This window comes from Mchenga conophoros, linkage group LG3 (assembly GCF_057382185.1).
Source record: "Mchenga conophoros isolate Kocher_MC1m ecotype Shallow Benthic linkage group LG3, M_conophoros_male_GT1.1, whole genome shotgun sequence".
Taxonomy (NCBI): domain Eukaryota; kingdom Metazoa; phylum Chordata; class Actinopteri; order Cichliformes; family Cichlidae; genus Mchenga; species Mchenga conophoros.
Genome location: NC_140528.1, coordinates 37,141,368 through 37,167,559, shown reverse-complemented (window position 1 = coordinate 37,167,559; position 26,192 = coordinate 37,141,368). Strand labels below are relative to the sequence as shown.

Below are 26,192 nucleotides of genomic sequence, written 5' to 3'. Positions count from 1 at the left end.
AGTCATTCCCCGTCACCACCATAGCTTCTGCTTTCTGTTCACAGAATCATGATGCCATCCTTGAACTTCCTCTCTGCACTGTCGATTGGAGCTTGGAACGCTCCCCTCATCCTTCAGATCTCCATCTGTTGTCCACAATCTCCTCGTGATTACCTCTGGAAAGCCCCGTGGCACAGCTCTCCATCCAGTGCAGCTTTATGGTCATTGCTGTGGTTCCAGAATCTTCTCATGATGACCAGTAGGTCCCCAAACAGCATGACCTTTGACCTCAACCCCTGCCTGGGCTGTCAGCTATGGTCCCTACTTCTTGCTGGGTCTCTGAAGATTTCTCAGGAGATTCCACCCTTGGGATCATTTCTCCCAGCAATGCTCTGCTGCACCTGCATCTCCTCACTAGAGGAAAAACTTCTATTTGGAAAACATGTCAACCATCATCAAACCAAAATTTCCTTTCAGTTCAGTGAACTTCACTTATCAAAAAATATAATTATTTATTATTTATTAATTATATTATTTGTTTGTCACGTTTTCACTTTCACTTATTGACCATCAAAGTGTTTATTGTCTTTACCCAAATAATTGGAGCAGAACTTAAAATCTATAAGCTGTAAAAACTTTATATTTGAAGACTGAAAGAGACCCAGGAAGTGGTCACAGGACGAGGGTGACAGACTGTCTGAAGTAGTTAGAACAAGACAAGGCTGTTGGACCAGGTGTGCTTGCTTTTGAAACTGTGTCTTAATTCCACCTGTTTCACATACAAGGGTCAGTTCTACAGGCAGGAACGTGGGTGTGCCGTGGGCTCCCCAGTTTCACCCATTGTGGGCAACTTGTATATGGAAGACGTGGGAAAGAGGGCTTTGCTATCCTACCCTGAAACACCACCAAGTCATTGGTTCAGGTATGTGGATGACACCTGGGTGAACACACAAACCTCCATCTCTGGTTTCTTTGACTGGAGGTTGTTGAGGATTTGATGATTTCACAACACTGTATGTGATGTCACTGGTGATGTCATCTTCTCCATCTGCTGAAATGAGTTAAAGTAAACACTTTTATGATTTAAGAATCTAAATGGACCAAATTATGATGACAGAATGGAAACAAAATACCACGATGAATAAGAATGAATATGTACAAACCTTCAAGTTTCCTGTGAACACATCGTCTCACCAGCAGAACCAGTAACACCAGTAGAATCACAACATAGACTACATATAAGTAAATCTTATAAGGCTTACATGATTTACTCATGAAAGTGGCCACTTTCTCATTACTGTCATATATTGTTTTAGTAAGTAATTCAAAGAACTGTTTAGACGGAGCCAAAGTTCAGTAGAGATAGTTGTGATTGGGAAAGCTCAGAGATATTAAAAGAAGCACTGAGGCTCCATCCCCACCAGAGATGTGACACGCCTCGTCCCTTCGCTAGAATCTGTAGCGAGGGATTGGTTCACCAGAGACCTCGCTCCTGGCTGCTGCCCAGCACACATTGCACCCTGAAGATTCTTGTTTGTTTGCAAAGAAAATTAATATCACTCTCTCTGTCCAAATGCTGTACGTCCACGATTTTAGCTACTTTGTTAGGCTACTTTACTTTTCTAAGGCTTAAGTAAATTCAGGAGTGATCCCCAACAATGTCAGAGCTCTGTTTGTTTCTATGGTTACAGTGCCCCTCCTGGTAGTTCCTCTCAGTGCATATTTGACAGAGCGTAAACATTTCCCTGATTTAGTTTTAGACGGTAAAGCAGGAAAATATAAGCCTGTAGGGGGGAAATGCGACTGCTTCAGTAAAGCCAAAGTAGTTTTTTGGAATCCTTAAAATCATGAAAAATAATTTCAGGATGACCAAAAGGACAGGTACTGCTGATGTACTGATATATAGCATTTGTGTAGCACTGCTGCTATATTTGTATTGCAGCAGCGCTACACAAATACATTCTTTAAAAATCATACAATGTGATTTCCAGAATTGTTTCTTCAAAGCTGTCTATCACAGTGGGAATGCATCTACTCCATGATTTCTAACTGGGAGAACTTGCAAAATCGCAGGGAGTTCAAATACTTATGTTCCTCACTAGTCTCACTTTTATTGTGATTATTTTTTCCTGTTAAACAAACACAGATGAAATGAATTAAAGCCTTCCAACGGGGCATGCAGCCTCCAGCTCCAGTTCCTCACAGCGTTACTGGAGGCCAAGTTAATGCCATCCAGAGTAAGAATCTGATTAGATACCATATTACTAAGATTTTCAGGGCCAAGTACAATAACCTCAGTTTTATCTGAATTAAGAAGCAGAAAGTTAGCGGCCATCCAGGTCTTTATGTCTTTAAGACATGTGTGTTATCTAGCTAAAATGTAGTGAGTCGTTTAATCTTTAAATGACATTTGTAGAATTTGCCCACTTCCTCTCACCCACCAGTGAAAGGAGAGGAAAGGGAGAGAATCCTGTGCATACACAGAAATGAAGAGCTGGCAGAATTCAATTCAATTCAATTTTATTTATATAGCGCCAAATCAAAACAAAAGTCGCCTCAAGGCGCTTCATAGATACAGAGAAAAACCCAACAATCATATGACCCCCTATGAGCAAGCACTTTGGCGACAGTGGGAAGGAAAAACTCCCTTTTAACAGGAAGAAACCTCCGGCAGAACCAGGCTCAGGGCAGAAAGTGGACCCTCGAACAAATGCTCATCCTCTGAAAAGGTCTGCAAATGTTTTCACTGTCAGTAGCAGTAGTTTCCACTGAACCAAATAATCCTAAAAATGTTTTTAAACCTTAAACCTATGAAGGCTGCAGGCCACAACGTGCTGGTCAGGCAACAAAGTTGTTCTTCATATTACTAAAATGTTGGAGCTTGTGCCTCTTCAGATGTTTGCTCTTCTTACTTGCAAATAGCCGAGGGGAAATGCCCGAAACCTCAGTCCTGATTCCACAGCTTTATTACATCAGCCTGGTAGAAAATAATTTTTCACTATCAAATCAGGCCACCAGGGGGCGGAGCGGTCCCAGAAGTTCAGTCGTGAGTGATATCTAACCTCTCCTCTTCCTCACAGCTCTGATGTCTCTGAGGGAGATGTTGTGACTGTAATCTGTGAGGAGGACCAAAGCTTTTCTGATTGGACTGTGAGGAGAAACACAAGCAAACTGCAGAGGGCTGAGTGTGGAGATGGGTGGGGACAACAGCAACGTGATCAATCATGTTCAATCAGTACGCTGGTGCCTCACGACACTGGAGTTTACTGGTGTGAGTCCAGTAATGGTGCCATCAGTAACCTGGTTAATATCACAGTCACTGGTAAGCTGATCACTCTCACTTTACTTCTTATTGCATCCACAAATTGAGCTGAACATGCAGGTACATAGATTCTGTGCTGTTCTTCACTGATCACCTACCTGACTGACAGAGTAATGAAGGACTTCCCTCCCTCGGTGCTTCTTAATGTGTGAGGATATTCTCCATTACTGAGTTAAGACTTCCTTATTTAGATCTAAGCTCTGGATTATCTTGCACGTCTCGTGGCTCCCAAATGTCTCTTAAGTTATTATCCTCTGTAGCCTCATACTTTAGCTTTACTTGGCAAATGTGAATGCTTTGTGTGCTGACAAACCCTTTTGCATGTAGTGTTTTTATGAAAAGCCTTATAATTGCCTAATTTTGTGTTTTTGTTCTGTTACAAAAGCAGGCATTCTTACTGTTGTTTAATATTTTAATCAAACCTTTAAGTTTAATTCAGCACAAAAAGCCCCACTGTAAACAAATCCACAGAACAGAACCAAACTCAGCAGCCAAACAGTTTGTCTTCAGTGCAGGTTGACATTCAGAAAAACCAGCTGCCTCAGCTTGGATGGGCTGATGTGGTTTCTCCTTAGTATCTGCCCAGTTTTTGAGAAGACCCTCCAAAGGAACAGATGTTGCCACAATGCACAGTCTCCCATACACATATACATCAATGACCTCCTGACCCAGTATGAACCTTCCAGATCCCTCAGGTCATCTGGATCCGGTCTTTTATCAGTTCCCAGAGTCAGAACCAGACACAGAGAAGCTGCATTCAGCTTTTATGCTCCTTATATCTGGAACAAACTCCCAGAAAGCCTGAGATCAGCTGAAGCACTCAGTTTATTTAAATCCAGGTTGAAGACTCACCTGTTCTCAGCTGCATTTGAATAAAGCACCAAATCCACACTTTTAAGCTTAAATTTCAAAACTAACATTTTAACTACTGATTTTATCTACTGTTCTGATTTTATCTACAGTTTTTTTAAATCATGCTTTTTATTGTTTTTGTTTTTTAATGTCTCTGTAAAGCACTTTGAATCACCTTGTTGTTGAATTGTGCTATATAAATGAACTTATATAAATAAACTTGCCTCGCCGCTTTCACCCACATTTACAAAAACGCTCCTCCTGTTCTGATTTTTCTGATAATAATCAGAAAGTGCTGAACTCCTCTGAGCTGTTACAGGAACAGATGTTGGCAGATGTGTCAGTGACAGAGTTACAGTTAGAGAGGTCAGTGAGCAGGATTTCTATCAGGATTCATGTCAGATTTATTATAAGGATGTCTGTTGGTTCACACTCACGGCTGCTTTGGACTGATTCCAGCTCAAAGAGCATCAACATGTTTTCATGTTTCCATCATGATGAGGAGCAGAAACTCTGAGGATTCTCCTGAACTGACTACAGTAAGTCATCCACAGCTTCTGCTTTATATTCTACATATTATTCAGTAAATAATAGATAATTACTGATAATTAGACACTTTCAGAGGGACAAAAGTAAAAAAAATACAGTACAGATACTCAAGCTGTACAAATACTCTGGTAATAGCTGAAGTACTCATTAAACTTCTTTACAGAAGTAAAAGTGAAAACTACAGGCTCTGAAAAGTACTCAGGTCCTACCGTAGTACTCAGTAAAAGGTAGTCTGGGGTTAAAGTGGATGTGGCAGGTAGAGGAACTCTACGACTGAGTGCAGCAGGGATAAAGAAATAAGTCGGAATCATTTGTTTTATGAGCTCCAGCTATTTCCAGGCTGTGATCAGCTGATCTACAAGCAGACGTGAGCCATCAGCGCTCGTGTAACACAGTACAGTACAGAGCTGTCAGAATGAATCACCCAAGTTAGTCTCACACTCTTTATCCAGGTTGTTGGCAATTATTAATTAATCGCCCTTCAGTGTCACACCAACACAGTGTCAACACAGCAAAGTGAATGTGCCACACACTCCATGTGTCATCTACTCATCACCATCTGAAACTATAACCTTCATGGGCCAATCACAGAGGACGAGACAGACGAAGTAAAACTAGACACAGGAAGTAGGACTCACTGGTTCTCCATAAAGAACAGAGATTTGCTCTCTGTGGCTCCAACACAACTGACTTTTGACTTTTTATTCATTAGGACAAGTTCATTTCAATTCACTGCCAGACAGAGTGGAGCTTGTCTCTACACGTCTACCTGTTGCATTGGAAACGGGTTCATTTCCTATAACTGTGACACCTTGTTTTACCTGTTAAACAGGACAGCAAAGTGAAACAAGAGTCAGTTGGTTCAGCTGTTTGGCACAGAGGTCAGTTCAGCCACAGATTTACATTTTTAGCATTTTTTTTCTTTTTTAATCGCTCACTTTAAAAAAAAAAGCTCACCTAAAGTAGTTTCTTTTGAACCTACAGAGAAAGCAGATCGATTAAACCAGCCTCACAGTTTTTATCTTCATGTGGATTTTTTTTCCATCCTGATGATCAGAAGAGTGTTTGAGGATTTAACAGATCTGTTAAGAACAACAGTAAGTGTTTGTTGCCTTTTTCTAAAATCATTTTCAGTCTTTTAGGTAAAACGTTTCAGTTTTCTTGGTTAACGTTTGGTTAACATCAACCCACAAAAATATTTGAACAGAAACTCCAAAAGCGAGTGAAACTAAATTTAAAATATAATTTCATTTTTAGTGGATGTTAACCATGAAAAGCCTGAAAGATCATTGGTAGAAAATTCAAATTATATTGGTCGAACATATCAGACTTTCAAAGCATCTTCAAAGTGTTGAGTTTAAACGAGCAGCTGAACAACAGATCAGCTCTAACCCTCAGGGACATTCAGATTTATTTAAACCTTAAATGTGATCTGATGTGTTCAGGTTTAAACTCAGGTTCAGTTATTGAGTGAAAATACCAACAGACTCAGACATTTAGAACAAACTAAGAGTCAGATCAGCAGAAACAGAGAACACGGACATGTCTGCTGTAACTGCGTCGCTCTGCTCCACGCTGATGTTTGTCCTGTTCGTCTCTGCAGGTGAGATTTAACTGATAGAAACTAAACTGAGTTTATTTCTGAGATAAAGAGTCTCAGTCTGGTTTACATGCTGATTATATTTCTCTAAGAAGTAGTTTATTACTCATTCAGTGTTGCGATCGACACAAAGCTGGGTGGAGTCTGTGTGTTGGTGCAGTTTGCAGCACAGACACAAAGAAGTGTAATGTGTGTGTCAGTGTGATGTGTTGTAGTGTCAGGAGTCAGGATGCAGCTACAAAGCTTCTTGTTCAGTGTATACAAACAGCTGTAGCTCCATAAAGGCAGCATGCAGAGACTCACAGTGTCTTATAATGAGAGGCTGCTTTCTCTCACACATGTTGTTCACTTATTATCAGCACATGTTGTTGTTTGTGGAACAGAGTTATTGTAGTTTTTTCTCATTAGTTTGAGTTTTTATTCCATTTGGACTTTTTGTGTTTAGTTCAGTTTAGTTTCCAGATGATTTTCTTCTTTTTCAGGTTTGATTATTTATTGCTTGAAGAGTTTTAATAGTTTTATTCTTTTTTCATTCTTACTGTTTGGAGGTTTGTGTCAGAGGCCAGATTCAGGAGCATCAGTACAGCTGTTACAATAAAAAGCAGTGACTCAGTCTGACAGACATCCAGAGTCTCAATGAACTCGTCCATCAACAACATTTTATCAAACTAACAGATTCTAAAACCAAAGATTTGTTTTTCAGATGATGTTTTTCATCCGTCTCAGTCTTTGCTCATGAACTTTGTCTCCAAACGTCTCAGCCTGAGCTTCCCTCTGATGAACTCGTTCATAATCTCGTCCATTCTGCTCTCAATGAAAATCTGAACATGTTCAGCTCGGCCTCCTGTCTTTGAGTCAGCGTCTCCAAAGCAAACATGACAGCAGCTCACTGCCATCTTCAAACCTTCCCTTTCACTCTTGCTGCTGTCCTTCTGTCACAAATCAGCCCTGATGAAGATGCTCGGGATCAGGTGAGGAGGAGGAGAAGACTCGCTGTGGTGACGCCTGAAGGGACACAAGAAGAAACACAATCAAAGATCATCATCTAATAACAGAAGACAATCTTTTATTGTGTGTTTCTGATTGGCTGCTGTAGAAGTGAACAATTGTACTTTGACCTTTAACCTCTCTGCTCTGTGTTGTTTCCTCTTTCAGACCAGAAAAACATCACAGCTGAGTCTGGACAGGACGTCACTCTGACATGTCGAGCTGCAAACAACAACATCATTATTTTAGAGTGGAGCAGAGCTGACCTGAGAGATGAATATGTGTTTGTGTTCCGGGACGGTCACTTTGTTCCAGATGACCAGCATCCATCTTTTAAGAACCGGGTGGATCTGCAGGACAGACAGATGAAGGATGGAGACGTGTCTTTGATTCTGAAGGATGTGAACACTGCTGATAGTGGAACATATGAGTGTCGTGTCTTCATGGAAGAAACACGCTCATGGAAGTTCATCAGCAGCATCCACCTTCATGTTGTTCCTCCAGGTGAGTGAGTAGAGTTGAGTGTGTGTGTGATCAGAGGTGAAGCTGCTTCCTGGTTGTTGATGTTTGTTTCTAAAGATGTTGCTGATGAGACTTTGTAGAAAGCAGCTGGTCTGAGTGATGTGATCAGAGTGCAGTAGATAATGTCTGACAGCAGTTTGAAGAGCAAATGGATTCTGTTCTGTTCTTCACTCATCACCTACCTGACAGCTGACAGCTGACACCTGTTTCTCACCTGCAGGTCAGACAGGAGGACAAGAGAAGGAGGATGGATCTGTTGCACTGATTGTTGGTCTGTCAGTTCCTGCTCTGCTTCTTCTTCTTGTTGCTGTTGTTGGTTTTTTGATCTACAGAAAACATAAACAACAGCAGAGAGTGGAAACAAACCAGCCTCCTGTTTAAGTGCAGCAGGTTTAAAATGTCTCAGAGGTTTTTCCAGCTTTGAGTCTGCTGCTGCTGTTCAGAGTTCTGGGTGTTGTCAGTGTTTAAAATCCTGCAGAAACAGATGAACTGAGCACGTTGTGTTAGCTGGCTCAACTAAACCTGAAACTGCAATCAGAGACAGCAGGTATCACCGTGGTGATTATCACCTTTCTCTGCTTCAGGCTCTGAGCACGCTCAGATGAAAAGGAGCGTTTCATGTACCATGTGACTTTTCTTCTACACAAAATGGTCCCTGTGAGCGCCACCCAGTCCAATCAGAGACGTTACTCACTGATAACTTCACTAATGTCTCCACTACATGAATACAGGTACATTGGAACAGTGTGATGTGCAGTTTAGCTTCACTCAGTGGCTTCAGCAAGTTACAGTTTAACAAGCTGCACATATGAAACATTTCCTCCAGCAGAGAATCGACATCACAGTGAAAACGTGGCTCTAACAGCTGATTTAAAAACAAAACTCTGAACATGAAATGCTCCTGACCAGGTGATCTTTCACCATCAGTTACCATGGTGATTTAGCCTCTTTCTGACACAGAAAGCTCTGACTTTGAGTGTGACACAGCTCACTGAGACATTTTGTTGTGCACGTCTACTTTTAACTCTTCAAACAAATGAAATGAACACTTGAACATTTTTCACTTTGATGGTTTTGTTTCCACTGACTGTAGTTACATCATTTTGAGCTCAGATTACATATTTATGAAGTTTTTCACACCTGAATGTTTCAATCATCAAGATCTGGTTTCAGTTTTCTCTTTATCTTTGTGAGCTGTGTGTGTTGTTTACCCTCAGTATCCATGAACAGTGTTACAGACCTGGGATCAGTGTTTTTGTTTATAAGATCAAATATGACCTCATTATGTGAGTGTGAGCTGTGGACCACAAAACCTCAACAACACTAATCCTCGATCAGCTGTTTCAATAAAATTACATCCAAGTATGAACTCATCCCATCGTTCATGCATCAATTTGTAGCTGACAGATGGTTATGCACATCCCTGGTTGCCTAGGTAACCCTCTAACCTTAGATAACGCTATCCGGTTGTTCAGTGATGACGCGACGAATCCTACTTCCGGGTCTAAAGTAGTCTGCGTTTAATATGGCTTTTGTGTTGTTAACATGTTTAATGTTATGTATTTTCTTCTATTTGATCTCAAAAAGCTCCTAAAACAGTCAGTGATCACTGTTGACCTCCCTCGGCTTTTATTACCGCTAATCATTTATTTAAGCTCAGTTTTTAAAACCTTAGGATGTAACTACAGCCCAGCCCATGCAGCAGTATATGAATGACGAATGACTAACCTCGTATTGTGGATGGATTATCTCAGTTGTTCTCCTGGCTGAAGTTTGGTCCTTTTACAGCATCCTGCCATGCCAAGAAAAGTTCACCTCGGTACTCGCTGACTTCACATCAGTGATCAGTTATTGCGTTTAAAAAGTGTAGCTACTCGTCTTTGACCTTGTATGTATGTGTGTTTATGCTCTGATTGTATTTTCCTGCTGCTCACACAGCATTAGAAAAGCCTGAAAACTCAGTGTTCACAGAGTCTGTAAGCACCAAATGTTTGTATGAAGGACAGAGAACAAACAACAAAGGTCAGTGTGAGAGTGTCTCTGTATTTGAACAATAAACTCTTACTTTGGTTTAAATTATTTATTCTTTCATTTGTGTTGTTGGCAGAGAAGCTACATCATGTGAACTTCATCATATTGTCACATGTCATCACAGATTCAAAAGATGTAATATTTGTGTGTTTGTTATTAACAATCGTGCCCCCAGACGCCAAAACAGTGCCAGCAAACTGAAACTGAAAAAAAAAAACTGTAAGCAAAAAAGAAAAAAAAAGATGTAAGTGTGAAAACTTTTTTCTTGTCTTAATGTCAATATTTATTTTTCAGTTTCATTTTAAGGTGGCATCGTTTTAACCCCAACAAAACAAAACAAAAATGACAGAAAGTCCATTGAAATCTGAAAAATATTCATTTTCTGTGCATGAACAAAAACTATTTTTTACAAGACAGGAAAACTAACAGTAGCTTTAAATTTTTTATAGTGTATCCTCATCCTCAGTATTGGAAACACGTCAAACTGCATTTCCTATAAAATCAAATCAAATCATAATGATCGTGGAAATTTCTTGATCTAAATTCTCTTCTAGATTGAGTGGCAAAAAAAAGAAGAGCTGCTGTTTGTGTTTGTGCAAGTGCAAGAAATACATATAGCACGCTCTCCATCCTTCTGCTAATGTTTAATGTACTGAAATTAATTCTAATTAATGAAATTAATGTCTAATTAAATTCAAAGAACTGAAGATAAACAGGCCACAGAAAGCACTTTGTCACCTCTGCTGTGATGCTAACTGTCGTGGTGCCTCAGACCTCGTCGTGTGATCTGACATTTACTGATTGATTTTGTCTGTTTTCAGGCTCTAACTTTACAGGAAGAAACTGTAAAATAATCAAATTATTCATCATTGTGAAAACTTCATCATGAAGCATTTGTGATGAGCTACATTCCTCTGAACCTTCAGTTTGGTTATTTATTTATTTATTTTCCATCCTTGTTCTTAATGCTTTCACCATCACAGCACTATGAACTGTGGGTAATCCCTTCAGGTCCACAGAGATGAGGACTCGTGAAAATGTGCATAAGGACTCAAAGTGTCTGCAGAGAGCCGTCATGCACTTGATAACATGAAATCAGGACGGCCCTGAGCCCTCAGAGGACGACGCAAAGCTGAGTGTTTATCTGCACGTCTCAAACACGCCTCCATTTGTCTGCAGGCTGAGTGATCTGACTGAGCTCAGCCTCCATTTTCTACAGGGAGACGCTCAGAGAGGCTTTCACTTTCATTTCACAGGAACAGCTTTGCTTCTGTTTTACATGCAGGTGCTGCACAGAACACACCCTGTTCAACCCGTTTGTGTGACTGACTGCAGCTCAGACTAAAGGCTGGATCAGCCTGTTCAACAGCTCAGCAGTTTGTAGTTTGTTTTCATTTTGCCCCGCCTCTGTCAGTGCGCCCCAGGGCCGCTGTGGTTACAATGTATGTACAGTGGGGCAAAAAAGTATTTAGTCAGCCACTGATTGTGCAAGTTCCCCCACCTAAAATGATGACAGAGGTCAGTAATTTGCACCAGAGGTACACTTCAACTGTGAGAGACAGAATGTGAAAAAAAAATCCATGAATCCACATGGTAGGATTTGTAAAGAATTTATTCGTAAATCAGGGTGGAAAATAAGTATTTGGTCAATAACAAAAATACAACTCAATACTTTGTAACATAACCTTTGTTGGCAATAACAGAGGTCAAACGTTTACTATAGGTCTTTACCAGGTTTGCACACACAGTAGCTGGTATTTTGGCCCATTCCTCCATGCAGATCTTCTCGAGAGCAGTGATGTTTTGGGGCTGTCGCCGAGCAACACGGACTTTCAACTCCCGCCACAGATTTTCTATGGGGTTGAGGTCTGGAGACTGGCTAGGCCACTCCAGGACTTTCAAATGCTTCTTACGGAGCCACTCCTTTGTTGCCCGGGCGGTGTGTTTTGGATCATTGTCATGTTGGAAGACCCAGCCTCATTTCATCTTCAAAGTTCTCACTGATGGAAGGAGGTTTTGGCTCAAAATCTCACGATACATGGCCCCATTCATTCTGTCCTTAACACGGATCAGTCGTCCTGTCCCCTTGGCAGAAAAACAGCCCCATAGCATGATGTTTCCACCCCCATGCTTCACAGTAGGTATGGTGTTCTTGGGATGCAACTCAGTATTCTTCTTCCTCCAAACACGACGAGTTGAGTTTATACCAAAAAGTTCTACTTTGGTTTCATCTGACCACATGACATTCTCCCAATCCTCTGCTGTATCATCCATGTGCTCTCTGGCAAACTTCAGACGGGCCTGGACATGCACTGGCTTCAGCAGCGGAACACATCTGGCACTGCGGGATTTGATTCCCTGCCGTTGTAGTGTGTTACTGATGGTGACCTTTGTTACTTTGGTCCCAGCTCTCTGCAGGTCATTCACCAGGTCCCCCCGTGTGGTTCTGGGATCTTTGCTCACCGTTCTCATGATCATTTTGACCCCACGGGATGAGATCTTGCGTGGAGCCCCAGATCGAGGGAGATTATCAGTGGTCTTGTATGTCTTCCATTTTCTGATGATTGCTCCCACAGTTGATTTTTTTCACACCAAGCTGCTTGCCTATTGTAGATTCACTCTTCCCAGTCTGATGCAGGTCTACAATACTTTTCCTGGTGTCCTTCGAAAGCTCTTTGGTCTTGGCCATGGCGGAGTTTGGAGTCTGACTGTTTGAGGCTGTGGACAGGTGTCTTTTATACAGATGATGAGTTCAAACAGGTGCCATTCATACAGGTAACGAGTGGGGGACAGAAAAGCTTCTTACAGAAGACGTTACAGGTCTGTGAGAGCCAGAGATTTTCCTTGTTTGAGGTGACCAAATACTTATTTTCCACCCTAATTTACGAATAAATTCTTTACAAATCCTACCATGTGAATTCATGGATTTTTTTTTTCACATTCTGTCTCTCACAGTTGAAGTGTATCTCTGGTGCAAATTACTGACCTCTGTCATCATTTTAAGTGGGGGAACTTGCACAATCGGTGGCTGACTAAATACTTTTTTGCCCCACTGTATAACATGCTGTGCTTCTGTCGGTGCTGTGCTATTGGACAGAAGTCCCTAATGTAAAGGTCTCCGAGGTCACTGCAGACTGTGCATCATCCAATGCTGAGGGCTAAAAGAGGAGACAGAGCTTTTGAAGCTTGAGATCTATGAATTTGGTGATTTGTTTTAAAAGCAGCTAAAAATATAATCTTTTTAAGCTTGCTTTTGGGTAACTTTTTGTTCTAACATTTAACCATTTTTGTTATGATGTTTGTCCTCAACGGTGCTACATTAAAAATGCTTTTCACTTACTTTACTATAATGCCATGATTTTTACCAGCATCTTAAATGTACAGCAGACATCAGTCTTACTGATAAAAGTCAGACCAGCAGGGGAACTAAATAACGCCTGATTTTCTTTTCCGGACACAATTTGTAGCTGCACCAGAATCCGCCGGAAACGCACCCTGCGCTGTAGTGTGTCTTCATCAAAACACAGCTGAGAAAACAAACAAACATGTTTTACTGGATGAAGAGCGGCAGCAGCGGCGGGCCCGAGCCGGTCGACAGCGTCGGTAACATGTCTAAGAGCGACATACTGAGAGGAATCGTCACCGAGAAAATGAGCACAGCCGCCCGCGAGATCTTAGCGGTGGTGGAGAGGACTGTAGCCGACTACGAGGAGGAGGCTGCGGGCTTCAGGCGAGAGATCGGCCGTCAGAGGAGACTGCTGGAGCTTCTGCAGCCTAACGTCTCTCTGGAGAAAAGAGGTGAGTGGACAAATAAAGCTGCTCGCAGCCACAAAAAGCTGATTTGTAAATTTAGAATTTGCCGAACTTCGTTTAAAATTCGCTGATTTTACGTTTACAAGCTGTTAAACATACAGATGTGTAATTACAATAAAATGTGAATGCAGGGACAATAATATTAGCGTTATTTGCAATTCGGCATAAATCTCTCTCAGTTTAAATGTAGAGAAGAGCTGATGATTCATTTTTTTTGTTTTTGTTTTTTTTCCCTGAACTAGACCTTGAGGTGTATGAAGCCTCTACTTGAGGTAGAACCTTCAGCCTGGAGTGGTTATTCCATACATTTTTTAGTGCCATGACCTCAGACTTTGAGGGACTAATTAGAATTTCTGCTGCTTCAGGCTGTTCCAGTGAGATGGAGGTCGCCAACAGAAAACATCTGAGACCACCCAACTAAACTCTTCTTGAGCGTGCAATCTGATTTACTGCTTTTTATTATCCACGCTCTCATGGCTGTTGTACAGACTCTTAAAAGCATGTAGCAACAGGCCATATAACCCGTAACCACGCCCTTCTTCTCACAAGATATGCCACTGGGCGTAATGTAGTTATCCTTGAGAGCATAAGAATCTGGTCTAATTCTTATCCCAGATTGTCATTCTTTGTTTTGTTTTGTCTTTTTGGAATCTAGAGTTAATGTTTTCTTATTGGTTTACATAATAAAAACAATGATCAACAGGAAGGAGGGTCTTCGGAGCTGCAGTCAAACACCACAGTCACACAAAGCTGATATATTGATCAAATGTTCTTTTTGACCAAAAAACACAAAGTCCTACAGCCTGATGTGGAGAGGCATGAGGTGGAAGTCGTGCCTGAGGACAGAGAGGAGCAACAACCCAAGCAACAGACAGGTACGTCTGAACAGTCTTACCATTAATTGTTTTTCTTTTTTTTTTGGGGGGGGGGGGGGTAGTTCAAGGCTTTTATAAAGAATATTGCAAAATGACACAGGCACCCCATAACATGGGTAACCCCATATATAGGTATATATCCAGAATACAACCAGTTGGCAACCAGATGAGTTCCGCTTATTGGCACAGACTGATTAAGATTAATTGCAACATGTTGGCAGTCTGTCCATGTTTGTAAATTGGCCTCGAGTTATTTGCAAACATCACCAATTTGTCACCAGCAGTCGGTCAAAAGTCAGCCTGACTGTTTAGAAACAATTTGCCTCCTACTGTGTGTTAATAAGGAGGTTCAAAGTTTTTATTTTTTATCACCATGGCCTCATCTGGTCAGAATGCAAAGAAAACTGCTATCAATTAGTTGCCGTATATGTCGGTTTACTTTAGTGTAATCAGTAGTAACTTAAAGGAAGACACGCATGGACTGCTAAACTCTGAAAGAGAAAACAAGTCATTTAAGTTAATGACTTTAAGTCATTAACTTAAATAAAGATTTAAACTGAGAACTACAAATCAAACTCACCTAAGCTGCCGCTTGTGTGGGAGTGAAAAGAGGGCATGAAAGTGAGTGCAGTGCTTATATACTGTGCGCCAGGCGAGTTCAATTAATCAAATTATTACTAAAGCAAACTGACTAAACCACATGTATTGTGTCTTTGTCGTTCATATGATTCAAATTAAAAACCATAACAAAAAGTGAATTCTGATGTATCCAGGTGTGAAGGACACTGAGAGCCTGGCCCTGCTTTGGTACGACGACATTGATGACGATGAAGAGGAGCAGGAGTTGGTGCAACCAACAAGTTCCCGACAAAAACGAGAAGATCTAAAGGACCCAGATTATAAAATGCCGTCAAGGTTAGAAAAAACACCACTTTAAGGAACAACAAACTGTAGAGGTTTGTGATATGGCCAACAATATGTGGATGGTCCCCAAGTTTATTTGCATTTGCTTTATAGTCTTTTATGACACTGACTTAGTTCCTGCATTTTCGCCAGAGTTCCGACTATCAGGAAGAAGCCCGGCAGACCTCGCATCAGTGACATAAAGAACCATATAGATCTCAGAGTCCGCATCCTGGAGGACTCTCACACCAATGTGCTCTCTAAGACGGGTATGAAATGAAATGTTAGTCATTAAGGTTTTGTATTTGTCTGTTATGTGGTACAGTGTTAGCCGTGCTATTAATACCATTTTTTCTTTGTTCCTAATTCAAAGCATTTTCCAATGCTTACAAAAATATTTAATTACATTATTTATCATCAGAAATAGTCAAAGACTGGCCAACTAATCACTTGAACTAATGAATACTAGGGCAAGGTTTGGTTTTACTGACTGCCTAAGGACTATTGATCTTAAGATGAATTTCTTCTGTTCCAGTATTCAAGAAGTTCCCAGCACACGACCTGAAGTGCCCTCTTGGTCTACAGGAAGCTGACTTCCTGGACCTGTTGAAGTCCACCTTTCCTCAGCTGGCAGATGATGAACCTTTTGACTTGTTCACAACTGACAGAAGCCGGAGGCTCCAGCCCCTGAAAGTGAAGATTGTGACTCCAGAGGAGATCCACATGTTTACTGGAAACTCTGCCCTCTACATCCGCCTGAAGGTAGACGCTGTACCTGTTTGTGCTGCTTTTGCCTCTGACATTGGTAGGATTTTGATAATTTTGCTTCTTTATACCACAATAACAGATTTAAAATGTAACAATCATGATGTGATTTAAATGTACACTTTAAGATTTTACAAAAATGTTAAAGAAATTTTAGCTATTTTACTCTCAGTTAACATAAGTGCTGATAATAATTTGGAAATGAACTCTTACAGACTAGTGAGGAGGGGGAGAAAGAGTTTCCCGCTTCACCAACAAACGATGACTGTCCATCCAGCGATGCTGACATAACAAAAAACAATGAAGCTGAACTCCAGTCAAGGTAAAAATAAAAACGGGTATAAGGATTTGTGTGCTCTTGATTGACCAACGATGTCAAAAACAAGACTCTAGAATGTTGATGTAAATCTAGACGCTGGATTGTGATAATTCAATGAAAAACATGAAATTTAAAAAATTACTGAGGGAACAAATTCTGATCTAACGAATACCAAACCCAAAATTCTGTGGTTCAAGTTCTCTAATGGATAAGTTTGTTGTTTTTAGTTATTGCAAGTAGACGAAACCTATGGCTTTTATTTACAGACGCTCAGTACTTAAAAACTTAACTTTAACCGTTTTGTTCCACAGCAGCTCTGATCAGCATACAGACAGTCCCAGTGTGGACATGCTGGCCAGCAGCAAAACATCACAAAAGCAAGACCTGCCAACAGATGAAGAGGCCTGTGAGAGGGAAGTGGACAGCAAAGATGAACACAAAGCCTTGGCTGTAGACAAATGCTTTAAACCTGTTTCTGAGCTCCAGGTGACAAAAAAGATGAAGAAACAAGTGCGCAAAAGTGACATGAAGGAGATAGAGAAGAGTAAAATAGCCTGTAAAGTGTGTGGAGTGTGGTACTTGAACCTGGGCAGCTTGATCAAACACACCTGGAGTCACCTGGAGGAGCCACAGGGTGGTTGTGGAGTTTGTGGAGAGCAGTTTGAATCTGTGGATGAGTTAAAGAGACATATCAGAATTCACCAGAAAACTCACGACTGCTCATATTGTGGGAAATCTTTCTTCTCCATCGTTGGTCTTAACAGCCACATTTCTCTGCACACAGGAGACAGGCCATTCAAATGTAAGATTTGCAGCAAAACCTTTGCTTACATGTCTGGTCTGAATGTTCACCATTGGGTCCATGTGGAAGAGAAACCACACAAATGTGACATTTGCCCAAAATCCTTTGGTTTGAAGGCGCAGCTCCAAGCTCACAGCAAGACACACACCAGCAAAGACAGATACGTCTGCAATATCTGTGGAAAGTCTGTCTGTGACCTTCGATCTTTGACCCGCCACAAGTTCACTCACTCTGGAGAGCGGCCGTATGGCTGCCAAATCTGCGGGAAGCGTTTCAAACTTTCCGGCATCCTGAAGTCCCACGAGAAGATCCACATGGCCAGGGAGCGACCTTTTCTCTGCCATGTCTGCTGCAAATCCTTCCTGTCAAACTGCAGCCTGATGACTCACATGAAGACGCACAGCAGCAAGAGGCCGCACGTCTGCGGCGTGTGCAGCAAAGGCTTCGTGTCCAATGGCGAACTCAAGGGTCACATGCGAGTGCACACTAGTGAGGCACCGTACGGCTGTTCTGAGTGCGGCCGTTTCTTCAAACGCAAGACTTACCTGACCAACCACATCAGGAGCCACTTGGGCATCAAACGGTTTGTGTGCGCGATCTGTGGGAAGGCGTGCTCTCGCCAGGAACACCTGAGGGTCCACATGAGGACCCACAACGGAGAGAGACCGTACCAGTGCACCATCTGCGAAAAAGCCTTCACCCAGAGCCACTGTCTGAAAACGCACATGAAGAGCCACCAGGTGGAGGAAAACTCTGTCCCCAGTCCATCCACAACCTAAACGACACTGAAAACAACAACTTTTTTTTTTTATCATAATATACTTACAGATACAGTTTGTTTTTTTTGTTTTTTAATCTGTGAACTTTATATTTCATTTTTTTAAACTGGAAAAAGTGTTGTGGATTTTTTTTTCTTCTTTTTATAACTTTTTGTGCTAAAACACGTGGTTCTTAGATCATCATGTCACTTACAGCAAACATGTAGTCTGGTGATCAACAGTTCTACTAAATCGTTATTTGTTTGGGCATCAAGACCTAAGTTACTGAAGGACTCCGCAGTTGTTTTAAAGGAAAACGCACCTTTGAGTGTTGAAATGCCAGTGTACTCAGAGGCGGGGTTTTGAAAGTAGCCAATCCGAGAGCGTTGTTCATCTCTCTTAATTGCATCTCCAGCAGATGCAGTCCAGCGTTCCCACATCATACATGTAGCTATCTCGAGTGTTTTTCATTTTGTTCTTAAAGTCCTGCATCCCCAGATTTATATATTCAGGGTTTAAACTATAAAATCATTTTGTTTTACCACATCCAAAATTCAAGGTTTTTCAAAATTCACGGGTGCTCTTGGACCATAACCCCCCATCAATTTCAGGGCTCAAATGTACACTTTAGATCAGCATATAATTGTAAAAGTGGGCAGTCAGAATAACAAAAACCAGTAAAAAGCTTTAAAAAAAGCCAAACATCTGCTGCCACCCAGAACTCCTCTGTATTCATACAGTGTCTTTCATCACAGCAGCCCTAACAGCATTACCTGCTGCGGTGCTTGTATCTACTAGGGCAGGAAGTGGAGGTGCTTTCCACCACAACGAGTCTCAAAATCATTTATGTTTGTGAGCTACAGTTTGACTGTAGCTGTTCCTTACCACTAAACTATAGGGAGTGCAGAATTATTAGGCAAGTTGTATTTTTGAGGAATAATTTTATTATTGAACAACAACCATGTTCTCAATGAACCCAAAAAACTCATTAATATCAAAGCTGAATGTTTTTGGAAGTAGTTTTTAGTTTGTTTGTAGTTTTAGCTATTTTAGGGGGATATCTGTGTGTGCAGGTGACTATTACTGTGCATAATTATTAGGCAACTTAACAAAAACAAATATATACCCATTTCAATTATTTATTTTTACCAGTGAAACCAATATAACATCTCCACATTCACAAATATACATTTCTGACATTCAAAAACAAAACAAAAACAAATCAGCGACCAATATAGCCACCTTTCTTTGCAAGGACACTCAAAAGCCTGCCATCCATGGATTCTGTCAGTGTTTTGATCTGTTCACCATCAACATTGCGTGCAGCAGCAACCACAGCCTCCCAGACACTGTTCAGAGAGGTGTACTGTTTTCCCTCCTTGTAAATCTCACATTTGATGATGGACCACAGGTTCTCAATGGGGTTCAGATCAGGTGAACAAGGAGGCCATGTCATTAGTTTTTCTTCTTTTATACCCTTTCTTGCCAGCCACGCTGTGGAGTACTTGGACGCGTGTGATGGAGCATTGTCCTGCATGAAAATCATGTTTTTCTTGAAGGATGCAGACTTCTTCCTGTACCACTGCTTGAAGAAGGTGTCTTCCAGAAACTGGCAGTAGGACTGGGAGTTGAGCTTGACTCCATCCTCAACCCGAAAAGGCCCCACAAGCTCATCTTTGATGATACCAGCCCAAACCAGTACTCCACCTCCACCTTGCTGGCGTCTGAGTCGGACTGGAGCTCTCTGCCCTTTACCAATCCAGCCACGGGCCCATCCATCTGGCCCATCAAGACTCACTCTCATTTCATCAGTCCATAAAACCTTAGAAAAACCAGTCTTGAGATATTTCTTGGCCCAGTCTTGACGTTTCAGCTTGTGTGTCTTGTTCGGTGGTGGTCGTCTTTCAGCCTTTCTTACCTTGGCCATGTCTCTGAGTATTGCACACCTTGTGCTTTTGGGCAATCCAGTGATGTTGCAGCTCTGAAATATGGCCAAACTGGTGGCATGTGGCATCTTGGCAGCTGCACGCTTGACTTTTCTCAGTTCATGTGCAGTTATTTTGCGCCTTGGTTTTTCCACACGCTTCTTGCGACCCTGTTGACTATTTTGAATGAAACGCTTGATTGTTCGATGATCACGCTTCAGAAGCTTTGCAATTTTGAGACTGCTGCATCCCTCTGCAAGATATCTCACTATTTTTGACTTTTCTGAGCCTGTCAAGTCCTTCTTTTGACCCATTTTGCCAAAGGAAAGGACGTTGCCTAATAATTATGCACACCTGATATAGGGTGTTGATGTCATTAGACCACACCCCTTCTCATTACAGAGATGCACATCACCTAATATGCTTAATTGGTAGTAGGCTTTCGAGCCTATACAGCTTGGAGTAAGACAACATGCATGAAGAGGATGATGTGGACAAAATACTCATTTGCCTAATACACTCAACAAAAATATAAACGCAACACTTTTGTTTTTGCTCCCATTCCCCATGGGATGGACGTAGAGACCTAAAATTCATCCCAGATACACAATATAACCATCCCTCCCAAACAGTGGTCACAAATCAGTCCAAATGTGTGGTAGTGGGCACATCTGCCATATTGAGATAATCCATCCCACCTCACAGGTGTGCCACATCAGGATGCTGATCTGACATCATGAGTAGTGCACAGGTGTACCTCAGACTGCCCAAAACAAAAGGCCACCCTGGAATGTGCAGTTTTGTCTCACAGCAAAATGCCACAGATGCCACAAGCAATGAGGGAGCGTGCAATTGGCATGCTGACAGCAGGAATGTCAACCAGATCTGTCGCCCGTGCATTGAATGTTCATTTCTCAACCATAAGCCGTCTCCACAGGCGTTTCAGAGAATATGGCAGCACATCCAACCGGCCTCACAACCGCAGACCTCGTGTAACCACACCAGCCCAGGACCTCCACATCCAGCAGGTTCACCTCCAAGATCGTCTGAGACCAGCCACCCAGACAGCTGCTGGAACAATTGGTTTACACAACCAAACAATTTCTGCACAAACTGTCAGAAACCGTCTCAGGGACGCTCAACTGCATGCCCGTCGTCCTCATCGGGGTCTTGACCTGACTCCAGCTCGTCGCCGTAACAGACTTGTGTGGGCAAATGCTCACATTCGATGGCGTCTGGCACGTTGGAGAGGTGTGCGCTTCACGGATGAATCATGGTTCACATTGTTCAGGGCAGATGGCAGCTGAGAATGTCCCAGTTCTTGCATGGCCAGCATACTCACCGGACATGTCACCCATTGAGCATGTTCGGGATGTGCTTGACCGGCGTATACGACAGCGTGTACCAGTTCCCACGAATATCCAACAACCTCGCACAGCTATTGAAGTGGAGTGGACCAACATTCCACAGGCCACAATTGACAATCTGATAGACTCTGATAGATAGAGTGGGCACCAGGCAGGGATGCCCACTCTCCCCTTCACTTTTTGCAATTTTTATCGAACCTCTAGCAGCAGCATTTAGACAGGCTACAACAATTAAGGGCATAAAATGTAAGAACATAGAACATAAAATCAGTCTCTATGCGGATGATGTGTTGCTTTTTCTGCAAAACACACAAACCAACCTCTCTGAGGTAATTACTCTAATAAACTGGTTTTCAAGAGTTTCAGATTATTCAATTAACTGGCCAAAATCTACAGTTCTCCCCATTAACTGCTTCTTCCATAATTCTTCCTCTGCCCCACAGCAATCAGGAAATATTAAATATTTAGGTATTAATGTCTCTCCTAAGCTTTCAGACTTAACTAAATTAAATCACATCCCACTTCTAAAGAAAGTAGAAGGCGATCTGACTAGATGGAAATCTTTACCCATATCACTCATGGGAAGGGTCGCCACTATAAAAATGATGATCTCACCAAAAATAAATTACTTATTTTTGATGATCCCTAACAAACCATCACAAGATTGGTTCAGATCTCTAGATTCATATATTTCCAAATTCCTTTGGAAAGATAAACCCCCGCGTATCAGCTTAAAAACGCTACAAAGAACCAAGGATAGAGGAGGATTAGATCTGCCTAATTTTCACCAATACTTCTTAGCCAACAGGCTTCAGTTCATCTCAGAATGGTCAAAACATACCTTCCTAGATGAGCCCTGGCTAGATGTTGAACAGGCACTATGCAAGGATCTAGAGATTTCAGACCTACCATTTATTAGCTCAAACATCAAAAGACATGAATGTTTTAAAAGTATCAACATCAGCTCCTCTCTGACAGCATGGTGGGAGTTTCTAAAAATAACGGAGTCTTCACTAATCCCATGCAAACGTACTCCTATCTGGAATAACCCTGACATATTACAAAACAATAATATGATTAACTTCCCAGAATGGAGTTGACCACAAACACCAAGAGGACGTTTCAAGAAGGCCACAGAGAAAAGAGTACAGAAGTGGAGCAGTTCAGTGATGTAGGTGGAGGCGTCACACCATCAGGCCATGAAAGTATGAACCATGATTTGAACCTGAAACAGTGCAGAAGCTCTAACAGTGGAGAGATGTTTGGAGTTAAAGCTTTGGTCAGACCAGAGATCAGAGCATCAGTTCATCACACTGTCCTCACTGCTGTAATATTAATGCCACACTGTTGTTCTTTCATGTGCTGATGTGATGTACTCATGTTTACATGTTAGTGTTACTGACCATTAAGTTCTGTAGGAACCACACATTCACACACAGCATACACGGATAAATAAAAAACACCCGTTGATGTCTTTGGACTGTGGGAGGAAGTCAGAGACCCAGAATCCACTTCAGGAGATACATGTATGACCTTTGTTCCTCATGCGCTCCATGTGTTACTTTACTAATTCACAGTCTGTTTCTGTGGGCAACAGGATGACTTCACTGCTTCACTGCTGTCTCATTACAAATCCACACAAACATGATGTGTATATTTATACATTATGAGTGGCAATTTTCCCTAAAATCACAATGTTTCTAACTTGAGCCAAACTGGTGGATCTGAAAATCCATCTAAACAAATGAGTCAAACTTCACCCAAAAGAGCATCAGTGTACAAAAGTTTGCATCATCTATACAACAGTATAAATGTGAAAATATGTTTCATATTTTTGAGTCTTATGGGTCTGTTTATGAAAAGTAATCAGGTCTCAACCCAGCAAAGTTGTTCAGGATGTTTTGCTGGTGTCAAAGGTCAAAGCAGTTTAAATCTGACCTGAACAGTGTGTCATGTTAAAGAAAAGTTGAAGAGGTTGTCAAACTTCTCAGTGCAGGATCAGAGAGAGACGTTAACAGTTTGTACAATCTGTTAAATTGGGTAAGATTGGTTTACAAACTAAAAACAATGTCAGCCAAAGAGATGATTTTTATACAAAGTGTTTTCCAGTGGACTGTACTTAAAGAAGAAAAAGTCACATGAAGCTAATAAACAATCACACCAACATAAAATAGTTAATTTGTCTAACCTGAAGCTCCAACACTCACTGACTCTGAGATCAGAAATTCATGTGTGTTTGTAACACAGTTTGACTTTGTGTCAGTAAATCTCATGAACAAGATGAATAAACTGTAGTTCAGAGTCACTGACAGCACAGACACACACTGTTGGTCCGAGTCTGAACATGATGATCATCAGAGTCGACTGCTGGATGTTCAGGAGAGTTTCTGTCTGTCCTCAGATCGTCCGACTCACAGTTCATCTCTGTGTCCTCCTGGCTGACCTGCAGGTGAGAAACAGCTGTGAGGTGTCCTCTTCTAGTTCAGGAGATTAGATGAAAAAATCATTCATAACATTTATAAAGTGAGAAAATGTTAATGTTGATTTTTCTGCTTTTTATTTAAAAACATGATCTGACCAAAACTGCAGTCTGGAATCTTGCTTTCACCATAAAAAAATCATATTTTTTTTCAAATACACAGGTCTAACAGCTGCTTCGGGGTCAGAGGTCATGTTGGGTTGATCCAGCTGTTCTTTATAATTTGACCTGTTTGGCTGCAGACTGTGAGAGCTCATTAAAACATGTCTGAGACTTTTGGAAGGTCAAATCCTCGAGTCTCTGAAAACGTGTTTGTTTATTATGAGGCTGAAACATCTGAACCTGTGATTCAGTGACAACAGCTCTGTCACACCAAACACTGTGTACACAGTTTACTACTTTTATATACGAAGCACTTCAAACAGTGCAATATATCAATACCATGCAATATATAATACTATATACCAAACATCATACTTACAGTTTGATATAATTGTTCAAAACAACCAAACATCTAAAAATAAAACTGACTTTTTAGGTTTCTACACTGAATAAATATCCAAAAACATTTTGACTGGTTAAAATCACGTTTGCAGAAGATTTGGTGGTTTCCTGGTGTAGAGTTACTAGAGTTAGAATAGAGTTAATATTCCTTCTTTAATAATCCTTTGTTGTGCTCACTGCTTGTTTTATTCCTGTGTTTGATGATCAGAGTCTCTGTAAGTCATGAGTGTCAATGAACGATCAAATGAGAAACTCCAGGAAGTGCTGAGTGGACTGTGCCATGGGGGAAATATGATGTTGTTTATGTTTAATATTTATGCTGTTTAGCTTACATTTGAGTTATTCTGGATTTGATTAATTGACCTGTTAACATACACCAGGTCACCAGTGCATTACTTAAAGCTTTAGCAACATGCTAATTAAACATATGTTCAAGAAATAAAAAATATTAACTTCATCTGATCCAACATTCAGATTATTTTAAATGTGCGAGTCTGTAATCTCAGTGACTAACAGAGAACCTGAGTGTAAATGTGACCAGATGAAGTGTGAGGTTGTGAGAAAGTCTCTGACTGCATTCATAGATGTGTCCTTTCAGCTGCTCGCTCTGATCCAACCTTTGGTCTCTAAGAAGAGGCTTCAGGGAGACGTTTGCTACGTTGGACTGTAGGACCATCAGAAATGTGTGCAGTAACAAAACAGGCAGCACTGAAAGCAGCTGTTTGTGTTGTTCAATGATTTGTGCACAACAACAACAATGGGACCTCTCTCATCCATCAGTCACCATGTGGACATTTTTCTGACACACTTTGAAGCTGATGGACGTTTTGTGTCTGCACTAAGTACGTTTTCAGCAGCTATGGCACCGGCAGGATTCACTTTCACAGACTCACAACCACCAGCTCCACCCCTCCCCTCCCCCTCCAGATGTAGGCTTTAACATTGAGTTTCCCCACACATGTTTACAGACGAGTTAGAGAGCAAGAGAAGAAGAGACATAAATGTCTTTGTTTCTGCTCTAACCAAACAATGCTGCTCTACAACTCTAGACTACCAGCCACAAAGACAACAGCTGGAGAAACATCTGTCTACCTCTGACATCCACCAGCTCATCCATACAACAAACACACATCAACAACCAGGAAGCAGCTTCACCTCTGATCACACACACACTCAACTCTACTCACTCACCTGTAACAATCAGGTTGAGGCTGCTGATGGACTTCCATGAGCGAGTTTCTTACATGAAGAAACGACACTCGTATGCTCCAGCGTCATGAACTGTCACATCCTTCAGAATCAAAGACACGTCTCCATCCTTCATCTGTCTGTCCTGCAGATCCACCCGGTTCTTAAAAGATGGATGCTGGTGTGTTGAATCAGGGAGACCATCCTGGTACAAAAGCACATAATCATCTCCCAGGTCAAATCTCTCCCACTTTATTACTCTAATGTTGTTGTTTGGAGCTCGACATGTCAGAGTGACGTCCTGTCCAGACTCAGCTGTGATGGTTTTCTGCTCTGAAAGAGGAAACAACACTTTGACATTTGAGTTTTTAGTCATGTTGGATTTAATGAACCTCTGAACATCCAGCAGGTCACCAGTGACCCACTGAGGGGGAATTTTAGCCTCATGCTAAACATGCAAAGTGTCAGAAACTACAAGATGTTAGCTTCCACAGAACAACAACATGTGCTGATAATAAGTGAACATAATGTGTGAGAGAAAGCAGCCTCTCATTATAAGACACTGTGAGTCTCTGCATGCTGCCTTTATGGAGCTACAGCTGTTTGTATACACTGAACAAGAAGCTTTGTAGCTGCATCCTGACTCCTGACA

At 41.4% G+C, this 26,192-nt stretch overlaps 3 protein-coding genes across 6 annotated transcripts in view; 2 read left to right on the top strand and 1 right to left on the bottom strand.

Annotated features, from left to right (window-relative positions):
• The window catches only part of LOC146578481 (uncharacterized), a 91,206-nt gene that overhangs the window by 64,710 nt on the left and 304 nt on the right, over positions 1-26,192 (bottom strand). The window contains exons 2-3 of the mRNA XM_085267816.1: positions 25,607-25,873; positions 13,322-13,353 (exon numbers count right to left, since the gene is read on the bottom strand). Of these exons, the coding sequence (XP_085123942.1) occupies positions 13,322-13,353; positions 25,607-25,873 (299 nt within the window). The remainder of the gene's footprint in view (positions 1-13,321; positions 13,354-25,606; positions 25,874-26,192) is intronic.
• Positions 5,450-10,014, top strand: LOC146578483 (butyrophilin-like protein 2). 2 transcript variants are annotated; one of them, XM_085268796.1, is made up of 3 exons: positions 6,045-6,305; positions 7,458-7,793; positions 8,032-10,014. In XM_085268796.1, exons 1-3 carry the CDS (start codon positions 6,245-6,247, stop codon positions 8,190-8,192), a joined length of 558 nt encoding a protein of 185 aa, XP_085124922.1. In that variant the 5' UTR covers positions 6,045-6,244; the 3' UTR covers positions 8,193-10,014. The 2 variants fall into 2 exon arrangements, 1 of the variants encoding a protein (XP_085124922.1); XR_014891476.1 differs by lacking the exons at positions 6,045-6,305; positions 8,032-10,014 and adding an exon at positions 5,450-5,799 and having other exon boundaries at positions 7,458-7,587.
• On the top strand, positions 13,337-19,329 carry LOC146578482 (uncharacterized). 3 transcript variants are annotated; one of them, XM_085268655.1, is made up of 7 exons: positions 13,337-13,640; positions 14,450-14,530; positions 15,304-15,445; positions 15,587-15,702; positions 15,969-16,195; positions 16,414-16,520; positions 16,832-19,329. In XM_085268655.1, exons 1-7 carry the CDS (start codon positions 13,388-13,390, stop codon positions 18,096-18,098), a joined length of 2,193 nt encoding a protein of 730 aa, XP_085124781.1. In that variant the 5' UTR covers positions 13,337-13,387; the 3' UTR covers positions 18,099-19,329. The 3 variants fall into 3 exon arrangements, with proteins under 3 accessions (XP_085124781.1, XP_085124780.1, XP_085124782.1); XM_085268654.1 differs by having other exon boundaries at positions 16,829-19,329; XM_085268656.1 differs by having other exon boundaries at positions 13,531-13,640; positions 14,359-14,530; positions 16,829-19,329.